The sequence below is a fragment of the Mercenaria mercenaria genome, chromosome 12 (genome assembly GCF_021730395.1).
Source record: "Mercenaria mercenaria strain notata chromosome 12, MADL_Memer_1, whole genome shotgun sequence".
Lineage (NCBI taxonomy): Eukaryota > Metazoa > Mollusca > Bivalvia > Venerida > Veneridae > Mercenaria > Mercenaria mercenaria.
In genome coordinates, this window is record NC_069372.1 from 8,258,010 (window position 1) to 8,273,947 (window position 15,938).

General features: G+C 33.0%; 1 protein-coding gene across 1 annotated transcript in view; it reads right to left on the minus strand.

Moving 5' to 3' along the window:
* LOC123535376 (uncharacterized) overlaps positions 1-15,938 on the minus strand; it is a 120,247-nt gene that overhangs the window by 103,992 nt on the left and 317 nt on the right. Inside the window, exons 2-3 of the mRNA XM_053518926.1 lie at positions 10,397-11,317; positions 10,098-10,115 (exon numbers count right to left, since the gene is read on the minus strand). Of these exons, the coding sequence (XP_053374901.1) occupies positions 10,098-10,115; positions 10,397-11,230 (852 nt within the window). The 5' untranslated portion in view covers positions 11,231-11,317. The remainder of the gene's footprint in view (positions 1-10,097; positions 10,116-10,396; positions 11,318-15,938) is intronic.

Sequence of the window (15,938 nt, forward strand, 5' to 3'; positions counted from 1 at the left end):
ATCGAAAGAAAGCCTAGAAGCAAAACGTTATTGTAACACTAAATGTTACAAATCGAGTTTTAAAAGCTGTTGATGAATCAAAATGATCTTATCTGGATACCTATAAGTCACAATTTGAATGTTTTCAATTAAAATTTCATTCGCATATCACTGCTGAAAATGACTTTTATGATTTTAATTTATATGACTATATTTACATCACAGCTATGTTTTAATGAGGTTGGTTATTGATTCTGTTCATATTTGAGGTGATCGTGAAAATATTTTATCCAATAAATTCTTGCATTAAATATACGGACTCCCATTCCGTCCTTTCTATTCTTTTATGGATGATAATGACAACACTGTTTATTGGTGAGCATTCTCGCATACCAGAGCTCTACCATGGTTCTCCGGTTCGTGTCGGGTACCATGTCGAACATCTGATGAATCAGAATGATTGGTGATAAGATACGTTACCTTACGGGTAGATAAGGGGAGAAACTCGCATATCTAATATGTCTTATCAACGGTAAATACAGGGTATTGTCCCTTGATGAAAGAAGACTTTAGTTTGACATGACGCCGCCCGCCAAGGGCGTTCCCATAATATGTCCCGTCTTTCAGACGGGCGTATAAGAAAACTTAAGATATTACAAAGTTTTCAATAAAAACATAACGCCCATTGCAAAATGCATATCAAGTTGTGTGATATTTAGATTTTTTGATACCAATAACTCGTATAAATGCCATATCTAACGTATTCATAAATATTCGACATGCATGCCAAGTTCAAAATTGAAAGTTTTAGATTTTTCAAATGACAACATGCATCTGTTCAGAAAAAAAAGTTACATTTAAGTATTTTCAATAGCTTGATCGCCATTTTGCAGCTGTTCAAAAGAAATTAATAGCAAAATGAATTTCTGCGCTTTATCAGAAAGTCAATAATCCATTTAAGGTTATAAATGAAGTCATACATTTGTATTGCATATTAAAATAAGATTTTAAATTTCTACTTAAAATGTATTTTCAGTCTGACTCAATCCCATTTTCTTTGTTTGCGTTTAGCTTATACGCCCTTTGAAAGATTACATTCGAGTAAATAATGTTAAAACCAAAACGCTGTTTCTTTTGAAGTGATTCGTTTGAAAATCTTTAGGAAATCAGAAACTCTGGAGTAATTAATGTGCACAACTTAAAATTACATGCATGTGATGACCTAATGATGGTGTCTTAAGAATTAAATGCCGATGTAGCCCTCGAGGGCTCAAACCTATAACCTCCTGTTTGAGGACATATGTTTTTAACAGCTATGTTTGAAGTTGAGACATAAAGCAGTAACTGTTAAAATGATAATATCACGTGTACGTTGATGTGAACGTGAACGCAATAACGTCATCTGAATTTGTTTTAGAGCACGTTTCACAGCTATGTAGCTCACACAATATATAATACGAAAGTAAGAAAAAAAACATTCAAAAAAGGATACAAAATTTATATAACTATTCCACATCCGTATTTATTCCGTTAAAATATCCAAATTCACGTATTTCATCGTAATCGAAATTACTCCAAATCCACCCTAGGTCATAAACCAAACTGTTTTTATCCAATTTATATTGGTCATGTTTTATCAAAAGGCACTCTTCAAAATAAATATGAATTCATCTCAAGGAGAAATTAAACAAACACTTGTAATTCATCAAGATGATAACGATGTCTGTATTCAGTCGTAAGTGTTTTGAAATTTTTTAAAATCTTTTCGATACACAGGCATTGTGTCAAAGAGATATAAAATTCTTTAGACGAAAATAATGCTTCTTTTTATTACAGCGTATTGTACATGCTTAATCTAATACACGTTGTATACTCCGTTGATCTTAAGTTCCATTGTGTTTGTAACACAATCTGAAAAGGGTTGGTCATTTGTATAGCATGAAATATTATTGCAGTTTAATATCCAAGTCGATTTAAAAGTTATTAAATTTGAGGTTTTAACAGTTTATATCTTCTCAAGGGATCAATGCAGATATTAATTATTAAAATGGCGTAACGGTTCGTACCAAAAGATTCAATTGCTCTGATAATATGATATTTTATTCAAATTTTCATACTTTAAAGGGGCATGTCTTTAAATATACTGATATTGTACAAGATGCTTTATTAATAAGTAATTGCTGGGAGTCAATGAATTACTTTTTACACGAAATTATCTACAAATGAAAATGAAAAAAAAGAAACACCAAGGAGCTGCGTTTACAGAACGAAAAATCAGACCCCCACCCTCCCCACATCCCAAGGATAGATGACCAAAGAAGATATTTTTAGGTTTGAAGTTTAAAGGTTGGGATCTTATAAATGTCAAGGTCATCTTTAATATAGGTCAGTATATAGGTCTTGTCTAAAAGTTTGTTTAGTGTATGAACTAAAGTGGGTCATTATATGGGCTGTAGGACCAAAAATGTTGTTTAAGGTTTTACGTTCGAAGGTGAAGGTCATATGAGGGTCAAGGTCATTCATATATAGGTAAGTTTATAGGTATTGCCACAAGGATTGCTGATTGTTAGTATGAACCAAATCATGTCTCTTCTATGGGCTGTAGGCAATCTGGTTCGTATGGACGGATGAAGGTCAGGGCCATCTTGGTAGTTTAATTTCAATCTTTACTAGTCGCCAGTTACGATTATTATGACCAAAAATGTTGTTATTAGGGTTTTAAGTTTGAAGGTGATGGTCAAGGTCATCTATAAGACAGGTCACTTTATAGGTCTTGCCACAAGGTTTGTTTAGTGTATGAACTCGTTTGGGTCATTATATGGACTGTATGCCCAAAAATGTTGTTCATATATTTATACATCAGTGTAATGAAAATTTTCAACTTCCTTCAATGCTCACGTAATTCAATATAAATTGTCTTTTTTATAAGTTTTTTTTTTACTTTAACATCATTTAATGTGAAATACATCAATAAAGTGCACGATTTTCATATCATAGAAGAAAACATAAAATAATCACTTAGAAGTTAAAATGATTCCCTTCTGGGACTTACTTTTGGAACAGCCCTTTGAATGATATTTTATACAATAATACATTGTCTTCGGTAATAGTATTAAGATTTATCGTTAATCATGTTATTATAATATAAACCCAATGACAGAATACATAGCAGCAATACAGAAACACTTACTGGTAAATGGTTCATGGAAACAAATAAAACTGGATACAAAAAAAAGTTATTTAAAAAAATGCATATTGAGGAATGAATGAAAAACAGCGTTTTTTCACGGGGTGCGCATAGTTTTCGTAGTCGGACAACCTTTCCAGATTTAAAGGAATTGTTAAGTAAAGGTTAACTCCCTTCGACTTAGCACATTACGAAATCAAAGCCCTGAAAGACAGATAGCCAGTGCTTATTGCGATACACCTGAAGAATCAACATTTCATTGTACATAGACCGGTCATGATTTGAACAATGTTGGTAGAGGTCCACTAGACAATGCTACATGCCATATATCTAAGCTCTGTGCATTGTGGTTCAAGACAAGAAGATTTCTAAAGGTTTTCCCGATACAACTCTATGTAAAACTAAGTTTGCTCCAGGGTGGGGCCAATTTCAACCATAACCCTAACCCTAACCATAAACCTTAACCCTAACCCTAGAGCGGAGTGAGTCCGAATATTTCGAATGTGAATATAAAGTTATAAATAAAAATACGTAAATATAATTCTAGAATCCGTTGCTGCTTGTTTTTCTTGTTTAAAACAGTAGTTTTCAGTTGCTCACACACTCACACAATACCAAGATTATAAAAAATAAATATGGAACAATTGCTTTTTACACGCCCGGAATATTTGTATTATGCGGTCACATAGAAATAGAAGGAAAACTCAAACGACGCGAGGTTGGAACTTGGTAGTTGATTTAGAGCTATAGCCAGATGCTAAAGCACTGGCTAAAAACTCCTTTCGCAGTAACTTTTTGAAAAACTGCAAACTGAAATTACATGCATGAAATTTCTGCATGTCAGTCAAACTGGTAACATGTAGAGACAGTATGGCTTTTCATTCCAGATTAGTGTGACTGCGACCTTGTTTTAAACTGTTTTGCATTCTCAAAGCCAATCAACCAATATCAGCATGATTTTGCTCTTACCTCCGGATCCTCCAGTGCAAATTTCATCCTACACAAAGATTTATCACTTTCTTTGACGACACAATGCTGATACCATCGTAAATTGTTCTCCGTAATTCTTGCATCAGTCTTGAATTTTGACATCTTTTCGTTTTTAACAAAATTCATTTTCTTTTCTTTTACAACCCGCCAATAAGTACGTATGCTTTCTTCTATGCCCGTGTTTCCTCTTTTTTTCAGTGTCACAAGAAGATTCACGAGAAGAACGTGATGCTACGTAAAACAAGAAGAGAGGCGAGGTTTCATTGGTTCATCATCGTAAATAGTCACTCATTCGTACAGTCGATGCTAACATATTTGCTAAATAATGGGATTTCTCATTTCTCAGCATAAAATCCCGAGCAAACACACGACCTGATCAATACTCTAGGCATGCAGGGGGCATTTTTAAACAAGAGCTATTATACAATGTACATTTGTAATGCCGACGGTATGGTGATACAACATCCTTTCCACGTGTTTCATACCCTTCGTCACAATATCCATAGAGCTAGTCCCATTTCGCCAGTCGAGTTGCCAATTAGTTTTCGGTTTTAATGTGTTCATATGTCAATGAAACGACGCGTTTCTACACAAATGCTGATTCTAACACAAGATTTCAACCTCCTTAGTGTTAAGAATGTTTGTTTGATTTCGTTGAGATGTTCCTTCCTCTATAATTTAATTCATGCTTTTATTTTATATTATAATTCACGTTTCTCGCTTACCAGATTGTACTTATAATATTTAGACCCTTGACTTATACTCTCCGTCCATTTTTTTTTATGTCGCAACCTATTCTTTTAACTTTAGATAACAAACAGTATACCGAGCCTCCGTGAAAGTTTTGTTTCATCAAAACACAAATACTTTCTTTTTCTGTTTTTTTTTCTTCCCTCTCTTTTTGAAGGATTTGTGAATGGTTTGAGAGCCAATTGGAGAGCTGGAAAACATAACATATATACGTACGCTTCGTATCCTTGGGAGAAAAGAATATTTATGTATAAAAATCTTATTGACAATTAGTGGCCATAAAATTGAAATTAGAAACTTGGAAATTCAAAAAATTAGTAAGTATTTGCAAATTGTATTTTATAGATTGCCTTATACGTTAAAATGGACGGCAACAAATTAAGTTATGGCTATATTACGGACATAATGGGAATGTGGTACGTATCAACAAGAGCCATCCAAAGAATTTCTTTTATGACCGTTTAAGTGCAGTCCTCAATACTTTTTATTCCTTCATAGTTTTACTGCTTTTTTTGTATTTTTCATTTTTAAATTTGTGGCAACATGACCAGAAACCAACTCTATCCCAGAGAACTAGCATATTCTTTGTATTATTGCACTTAGGCTACACTATGACGACCCAAACACATGTTTAGTTTGTTTTATAATAATATTTTTGAGAAGTTGTAGCCCGTTGAGTTCTCACACGTGTATGCAAATTGTCTAAATGCACCAAATATAGTAATATGAAAATAAAATGGAATATAAAGCACTTCTAAAGAATATTGTTTGAAATTTCCCAACAACCTACATAAAGCAATATAATGTTTTCTTTATAGTTACAGTTTTTTTTTTTTCGGTTGTCATGACGGTCTCTATTTTACGCAGCAGATATAAGGGGTGAAAAGTGAGTGTGTGGGGGTGGAGTGGGGGCAGTTGTTGTACCCAGGTCTTAAATCCGGAGTTTGGTGGTTCCAGTCGCTACTTCAGTCTCAAAATTAGCATGGGTCCCACTTTGACGCTGTCTCAAGCTGGAGAAGTAAAATGTCTTGCAACCGTGTTTTATTATGTGTCATTTCTGGTGACTTTAACATTTGTTTTTATTTCTGTATTCTGCAGGACTATATTTCTAGGTGGGGAGATTAAAGAAGTACTCAATAATAGAAGTTGTTTGCTGGAATTTCGAACTTCACAATTCATACACAGAAGTGTTTGTTAAAAACACCGGACCAACACTACTAAAATAATATTTTTCACCGGATGTGTCTATTTTTCGCATGCGTACCCTTCGTTTTCAATGGAACTCCTGTTTTATTTAACTACAAGCACATATATTGTTACTGGGCTACTGACTCCAATTTCAACCCTATCACAAATTCCGAATTATTAAAATAGCAGTATAACATGATATGTCCCCACTTGATATAATCTTGTATTAACAATAATCTGTCCAATCCAGCATGTAATCCCCTTATGAAAATTAATTTATTTCATGAAAAATCATAATTCTCTTCAAAACCGAATGGTAAATAAAATTCTACTTCACCTGTTACTGTGTATTGTGCTTGTTTTAAGACAATAGAATATTTCAAATTCCTGCAAAATCGCTTAATCATACGGGAACTCCGCAAATACATGCAAACGAAACTAATGCTGGCAATAGACCTTTATTTTTCGGGCATAATGACGCTGTTTTTTCTCTCTCGCACGACAGACGATTTACATTCTTTACTTAAACCCCTTAAATTCTCGTCAACTGACTCCGTAGCACAGGACCAAAGATCTTATCATTTTTTCCCTGTCATTAGTCCAAACCACACAAATGCCATTTTTTTCATAACTTTTTTTCATTTCTTTTTTTCTTTTCAGCACACACCGCAACAGCCGCACATTATATAAATATCATATGGCAGCTTGTGTGACATTGATATTGTCAACCCGAGGACAGAATATCACCCGAGGCGAAAGCCGAGTGGTGACATTCTGTTACGAGGGTTGACAATATCAATGTCACACAAGCTGCCATATTATATTTATTTTATTATACCGAACAAAATTAAGATAATAAATGTTTCTAATTTGTTATTGAATAGTTGACGTCACTACTGTATATGTACAAAGGAGGCAATCAGTTCATGATTTGGCTAAAAAATGGAAGCAGTTATTTGCCCTTATATGACATTCAAAATGTCAGCGCGGTCACATGACCTGACAGTCACTTGCGCCCGGTCACGTGTCAAAAAGGTTGAATATGTCTTTGATAGTCAAAATATCTCTTTCGCGGGTAATGGGATTTTATCATTGTAGACAAAAGTGAGGTATAATAATATATAAATATCATATGGCAGCTTGTGTGACATTGATATTGTCAACCCGAGGACAGAATATCACCCGAGGCGAAAGCCGAGTGGTGACATTCTGTTACGAGGGTTGACAATATCAATGTCACACAAGCTGCCATATTATATTTATTTTATTATACCGAACAAAATTAAGATAATAAATGTTTCTAATTTGTTATTGAATAGTTGACGTCACTACTGTATATGTACAAAGGAGGCAATCAGTTCATGATTTGGCTAAAAAATGGAAGCAGTTATTTGCCCTTATATGACATTCAAAATGTCAGCGCGGTCACATGACCTGACAGTCACTTGCGCCCGGTCACGTGTCAAAAAGGTTGAATATGTCTTTGATAGTCAAAATATCTCTTTCGCGGGTAATGGGATTTTATCATTGTAGACAAAAGTGAGGTATAATAAAGTAAAATAGTCGCGCCACAAATGAAAAAAAAAATTGTAGACGGGATCATCATCATTTATGCTTATTATTTTAAAAAAACAAAACAAAAAAAAAAACAGTCATGAAACATATTGTGTACTGTCTCAATTAGCTGATTTTCGAAACTTTAAGCTAAGGGGTCTCGTCGATGAAAGAGCTTTATTTTGGTATTTTGTTGGATGAAAGTAACTCATATTTTAGGAACTAGTATATACATATGCTTTCTATACATACACCTAACGAAACGTTTTTATTACCCCCTCCCCCTGCCCCGCCCCCCCCCCCCCCCCCCCCCCTCAATAAATTTGACCTTATCATTCGTATTGCTCTTGGTACTTTTTTCTAATTTTCGCATTTGTTGTAAATATATTATATTTTTTATCAAAATTCAGAAATGCTATAGTATAATTTTATTTGTTCTACTGCCACAACCGAGTTTTTAAAAGTCACAAAAATTTCCAGGAATATTATGTTATAAAAGCAGAAAAGTCATAACAAAAACAAAAATATACCTCTTTATCCTGTCACATCTCCACACAAATTAAAAGTTTGATATTAAACTACTAGTATTTATCAGTGAAAAATCAAAATCTGCCCCTATTTATCATTACAAATGATTTTTGCTCGTTTTACTTGAATGTGTATTTTGTGACTTTTCAAAAATGAACATGTATAGATCGTATAGAATAAATAAAAATAATGTCTTTGCACCACTCGTTTTCGTTTTCAACAAGATATTTTTCTAAATGTGTAAGGAATATGTGTAAGGAATATACAAAGGGGTTGGGGCATTAAAAGTCTCGAAAAGTACTCGTATATCACCGAGATGACATTTCTGTGTAACACCAATTGTTTTTGAAACTATTTTTGTTTTTATTTTCAGTTGACTTGTGACCAACTTATTGCATCAAGGATGACTCGAGAAGCATTATTTTAACATTTGTACTGCTTTTCCTCTTATTTCATTGTTATCATATACATGTATGTACATAATACCTTTGCCTGATTTTATTTTAAAATATTCTCAGTTTCAGAAATCTTCCTCGCATTTCTAGCTATAAAGCAAGAACATCTACATAAATTCGGAATGATATTTCAAAAAATAGATATTAGGTAACGTAACTCTTTGAAGGAAAATACACTAAAACGGACCCATGTCTTATACTTTCAAACTGTGTACTGAAATAACCTAATTTATTTTGACAACTGCACAAATAAAGAACAATAGAATTAATTAAGCATAAGCCATTAACGGCTAATGACTGCAGTTATGATTTAAGACGTGTACTACATAACACTTGTTATTAAAATAATATATATTGTCTTTTTATGTAATACCATGCATATCGAAAGGCCATCAACGCCTTAATGGTTTTCTTTTTCTCAATTAGAATTGTTTTAATTTAATTTCTAAACTCTGTTTAGAAGAAAAGATACGATGTGAAAGGAGTTTTAAAAGATTTGAGGTCTAAATCTAGTTGACTTTGGTACAACGTTGGCCTGATTGTTGAAATACCATTTAGCCAAACTGTCCTTGTAAAATACAAATGTGCACATTTTTATTCTGCTTGTCAACAGATATCTAATATGCGACTGAGTTTTCCATGAATATGATGAGCTATATGTCATAGCTATGTTAGTGCAAAAATATATGTGACACCAGATGTCTTGATTACCTCCCTTTAATATCTGATGGTGCTGGTGAAAATCTGACACCACTGCAAAGTTGGGAGTGATAATAAAAGCACTAGAGTGATGTACAAGAATGAGTCACACAAATGTGAACAGTTTTAAATGTATAAATTTGGAAATACTTCTTTTTTTTAAATATGTGTTTTATTCAGAACTGATTGAAGGAAATTTGGCGAACAATAGAAAAAATGTGACTGAAATTATTTCTCTAATCTCTTTGATACTTTATATGTCTGTGTTATGATCTTTTTGTATATTTTTCTGCAAAAGTGATTTATCTCAAAGTATAATTGACTTTAAAGTAATAATTCCAGTCACCAATCCAGAGTATTTAACCATTATCATGCTGGATATGATTGATTCTGCCTTTGCGACCAGTGTAGATCATGATCCGTGCAGTCTGATCAAGATCTGCGCTATTCGCTATTCAGTCAGTATCTTTTTTTTTTTGTAAACACCCCTTTTAACAGGTAATGGTACTCTCCAGATTGAAAAATGGACAAGTTCATTATAGAAATTTAGCAGGGTAAGGGTTAGCATGTACATTATGTAGCAGTTATTGAGAGTACCGGTGCATAGAAAGACCGGAACGCACCGGATAGCACTGACAGTGATGGGTAAAGTTTTATAGCAGATAGAGTGAAGGGAAGACAAAAATCTCGTCACCAAAAGGTAAAATGTATAAAATACAAAAACGTCAATATGTGAATAAAAATAAAATACAATATAATAGACTTACTAATCGTTCATAATAGTCCTAAAATAAAGTGACACATGTATTCATGTATTCTTATTTTAATAAATATTTAATTACCACTTTTATAATATTATAAATGAAGAAGACGGTATTGGTAGGCTGATTTTGATACATGAAATATCTAAAAAGAAGCGAAGACGTGTGGCCAATGTGTAGTCAAAAAAAAAATGTTTTAAATGTTCTACTTCTGAGTAATTCAACAAAATGGTTAAACACAGAACTTGATATAGAAGGTACAGGAGCTATGAATTGTTTATTATTATATAAAAATATTAACTTACCGGACCCCATTTTGACATGACCCAATCCAAGAACTTGTCAACCTTCCCAAACTTCATTTTCACCTTGTCCTTTTCTGAAAGAACTACTCCACATATTTCGCAAGCACTTATATCATGATTCCCGTGCTGCCCGTGCCGTCGGCGATTATGAACCTGATATCCTTCCGTCCTCGACGGCGGACGGGGAACATACTGCGGATCCGCTAACACAAAATCACCGTTACTAAAAGATTCAAGATGATCAGGGATATCATCCAGAGTTGATTGAATGTCGGGTAAATGATCGTCCGTGTGATTATCAAGTTTGTCTTCGTCAGAACTGTCTGATAGGTTATCTAAGTCATCGTCGGATTTGTATACACTACTCTGACTATGGCTGAGGTTTTCAAAAGTAACAGCTCTTTTTAGTGAACAAAATCCACTGTCAGCTTCGCTCCGGGAAATGGAATTTCGTCGTGATTTTAGAACAGATTTGTGCGGTGTTTTGCTTTCCAAACAACTATAAGACTGTACGGTGGATATATGAAGTCCCTGAGCCGACGTGTCGGCAACCACGCTATATGACCGTCTGAATTGGTCATAGTAATCGAGACTATCGCGGACACGTGCTTTTGGAAGTAACATCATTGGCGCGTCATTAATCGTGATTTCTTTTTGTCGTCTGCTTCTGTTTGTTATATGAATTTCCGGTATGATTGGAGTCCCTGGGGTCATGACCCGGAAGTTGCCCTCAACGAGAGAACATCCAGACGACGGTCGAGACGCTGTTGATCTATACGTTCTGGCCGATCGTGAAGGCCGTGATGACCAGGATCTGTAAGTCCGAGCACTCATTATTCTTCAAAGTTTAGTAAGAATATGAACTTATGTCAAGAACGCCTATTTAAATCCGTATCTCCATAAAAATATGCAGCAACATCCCTGAAATTAAATGAAAAGAAATACGTGATTCTACACACTTATTTTCGCTGACACTAAAAAAGCATACAGCCTTTCCTTTTCAAGTTTCCGTTAAATACACTTAACTTATCCGTAAATAATGAAACAAAATTGTTAACTGCACTTTCACATAAAGACATTTTGTTTAAACATTATATTCATTGGAATATTATTGATACAACTGAATAATCTATAATGAAACAATACCTATTTCAACAGTTAAAATGAATTTTATGCTCCAAAATAGTTATACTTTACTCGATAATTAGTCATTAAAACAATTTTACGGGTAAAACGTTTATATTTATCTGTTTTTGAGGTCTCATCTATTGACGGTAGCCCCGCATGTGGCATTTTAAATTCGATTCACCAGTTCAAATACAGTAGACAGTTTGAACTGTCACTGCTTAAACAAATCGTAAAGAAAATTTATTTACTTTTATCTAAATTACGGATTAAATCAATAGTGGAAAGGAAGATTTTTTTCCGGTTAACTGTCATTTTCACTAAGAACCCCCACATGGGCCATATATATTTACTTATATACATAAGAATGCAGAGGAATTTGAGCACTTAAGTCACACGTGATACCATATCGTATCATTTTATATCGGCTTACCCTTTGGAAGAAATACTGAAACTTTGATAGCAGAAAGAGCAGACGACAAATAATACAGATTTTATTTCAAGCTGCAACCGAATAAGATATATATGGAAAATATATCAGAATATGAAAAGTCGAGTTCTCAGACTAGCATGTCAGTATAATAATTGAGCAATGACAAATGTCTCATAGTGTTGTTTTTTTTCGTTTCTTTTTTTCTTCGTGCAAGATTATAATGGCGATTCCCATGAATACTCATTGGTAGCTGAAGATCAATTTCTCTTGACATTACTAGGCGCTAGAACCGCAGATCTTTCTTAAACTACCTGGACAAGTATGTCTAAGAATCCTGAGTCCTTTGCAAATCTTGGAATGCAACATTTCCGTGGATCAATTTCAAAACTGGCACGGAATCAACCAATAACATGCTGCAGTACCGAAACTGGTCTCCAAACACCTTGCAGTGACCAAGCTTTCACGGTGTTGAGGGGCAAGTGAATCGAAGCAGGTAACCACGCCACTAAAACGGGGAACGCAAACTTATCGTTAACGATCATACATCAAAATGCCAAAATAGAAGCAAAAACAATTCTCCTTTTCTTTGATGATATCGATGTCTAGTTGTGAAAAACGTAGACTAAACTTCCCTTATCTGACACCGATGTTTTGCAGTGAAAGGTGTAAATCTCCCTTTTTCTGACACTGATAGTGTAAGTCTCCCCTTTTTTTGCATTCCGTACGGCATATTTTCTAAAAGTCTTATTGTACAAGCAATACATGAAACATATCTAATTGCTAATACTTGAAAAGAAATAAAAGCAAACATTCAGATTATTTATCTTGCAATATTTTACTGTATTTAGTTTTGAATGAATACTTAAGAGTATGTAATAAATTAAATTTTTGATATATTAAATGTCTAAGTATTTTATTGCAAAAGCAAGAAATCCGGAGCCTTCTTAAAGCGTCTAGGATTAGTAAGTATATTTTGTTTAATAATGTTAAATTTTTTCTGACAGTCAGTCGAAATAAGAAAATTGACATTTTCAAGTAATTTGTTTAATTTTCAAGTTAGCCACTCGGGTTGTCAACTTTGTGTGAAAAGCCCAATAATAAATGTAGCCCTTAAGATATAGTCTAATGTAACGTGCATTAAAGGTTTAACTAAAGCAAACACGGCCTCTTAGTAGGCTAATAACCCATAAAACCTCGAAAAGTCCCATACTTAATTCACTTGACATAGATGGTTTGTAATGCTTACTGCACGTTTAACAGAGTTATTTAATGCCATACACACTTTTGTTAATAAACAACCCATTTAAATATATTTCCTATTTTCAATTAATAAACATATGCCATTTTTAAACAGAAAAATTTCAGTAATAACATTCTCAAAACTCATTCACTTCAAATCTATTTACATTATTACACTCCGAGAGTCCATTTGCGAATTGTCATGTCAAAACGGAACTACTGGATGTCTTGAATCTAACGAACTTTTGTTGAGAAACGTTAACCTTTAGCCTGTTGGCGGCATGTGATTCTGCCTTTGCGACAAGTGCGGACCAATATCAGCCTGCACATCCGTGGTGTGCACTGGTCGCTATTGAGTAAATTTTCAGTGAACACTCCTTCGAATAGTAAATGGTATTGCCCAAACTGAATGAAAGACCAGTCCATTTTAGAATTTTAGCAGGCTAAAGGTTAAATCAAGTAATTATTTCATACCGTTTTTGCTCTCACATTTCAAATCCAAATAATCCGATACATTATGTTACTGTTCACGATCATGATAAAAACTTAACTTCCGAAAAAAAATGTCCGGGATGATCCGCTTACATACATGAAGTAATCAAATAAAAAAAAAACATGGATTTTTTTTTACAGTTTAATACCACATTGGTGTCTTGGATTTTGACCGATTTATCTGTCATTTCCCAAAACTTGCGTAACAACAAAAATGATAAGTCTTAATGCCTGTTATTGTGACGCAATATACTAGTATTTCGTCAGAGAATAATAAAAATGCTTGTATTATTACAGAATTATTATGTCTATGTCTATTTTTGTATTTGTTACAATACACAGGACAATGTCACCCCCAACAAATACAATATTTTATTCCTGTCTAGATCGTAAAATTTGTTCTGTTATTCTGTGATCACAAATTGTATCTACATGTATCTACAGGTACATCTGTAAAAATGATATACTAGTAATATTTAATAACATTTAAGTAAATTTTATATAAAAAAATAAAGCATTTATGCATACAGTATTTTTTTTTTCAGATTAAAAAAACGCGAAAAAGTATCAAATGGTTACAGATAATTAATAGGCCTAATCATATTTCAGTTATTTTTTTATATGAAAATATTTTTTTGAATCAAACGGTTGTTTCCAAAGATATTGAAGACTTACCATTGCCACTATGAAGCTAATTTTGAAGATTCAACTTTACTTATTATAAAGCTGATTTTGTAGGTTCAACATTACTTATCATAAGGCTGATTTTGGAGACTTAACTTTACTTATTATAAAGCTAATTTGGGAAATTCAACTTTACTAATTATAAAGCTGATTTTGCAGGTTCAACATTACATATCATAAAGCTGATTTTGGAGACTTAACTTTACTCATTATAAAGCTGATTTTGAAGGTTCAACATTACATATCATAAAGGTGATTTTGGAGACTTAACTTTACTTATTATAAAGCTGATTTTGGAGGTTCAGCATTACATATCATAAAGCTGATTTTGGAGACTTAACTTTACTTATTATAAAGCTGATTTTGGAGATTCCACTTAACTTATTATAAAGCTGATTTTGGAGACTTATCTGTAATCATTATAAAGATAAGTTTGGAGATTCAGGTTTGCTTATTATAAAGCTGATTTTGGAGACTTAACTTTACTCATTATAAAGCTGATTTTTGAGATTCAACTTTACTTATTATAAAGCTAATTTGGGAAATTCAACTTTACTAATTATAAAGCTGATTTTGGAGTTTCAACATTACATATCATAAAGCTGATTTTGGAGACTTAACTTTACTTATTATAAAGCTGATTTTGGAGATTCCACTTAACTTATTATAAAGCTAATTTTAGAGGTTCAACTTTACTTATTATATAGCTGATTTTTAAGATTCAACTTTACTTATTTATAAAGCTGATTTTGGAGATTCAACTTTACTAATTATAAAGCTAATTTTACTTATTATGAAGCTAATTTTAGAGGTTAAACTTTTCTTATCATAAAGCTGATTTTGGAGATTCAACTTTACTTATTATAAAGCTGATTTTAGAAATTCAACTTTACTTATTATAAAGCTGATTTTGGAGATTCAACCTTCATTATTGAAAGCTGATTTTGGTTGATTCAACTTTACTCATTATAAAGCTGATTTTGGAGGTTCAACTTTTCTTATTATAAAGCTAATTTAGGAGGTTCAACTTTATTTATTATAAAGCTGATTTTAGAGGTTCAACTTTACTTATTATAAAGCTGAGTTTGGAGATTCAATTTTATTTATTATAAAGCTGATTTTGGAGCTCCAACTTTACTTATTACAAAGCTGATTTTGCAGACTTATCTTTGATAATTATAAAGATAATTTTTGAGATTCTGCTTTGCGAGCTAAAAAGATCATTTAAGAAATTCAATTTTGCTGCTTATAATTATAATTTGGATATTCAGCACTGCAAATGGGCAGCTCAAATATATTTAGTCAGATACAGGGGTTATCGAACTGCCTTTTTTAACATTCTCACAGGTGATCATAAACCCGGAAGAGTACCCCGCCTTTTTTGGTCCATAGTCGGTTAAACAACTATTCAGAAGAATTTTAAACACTTATTTTAATGCTGAAAAAAGGTTTGTTTTATTAATAAAAACTATTTCATCCTCCAAAATCCTCTATTTTCTAACAAATAGAATCGGTCAAATTGATTCAAAGACATAAGCCAAAATATATCAATGAATGATAAATCGAAAA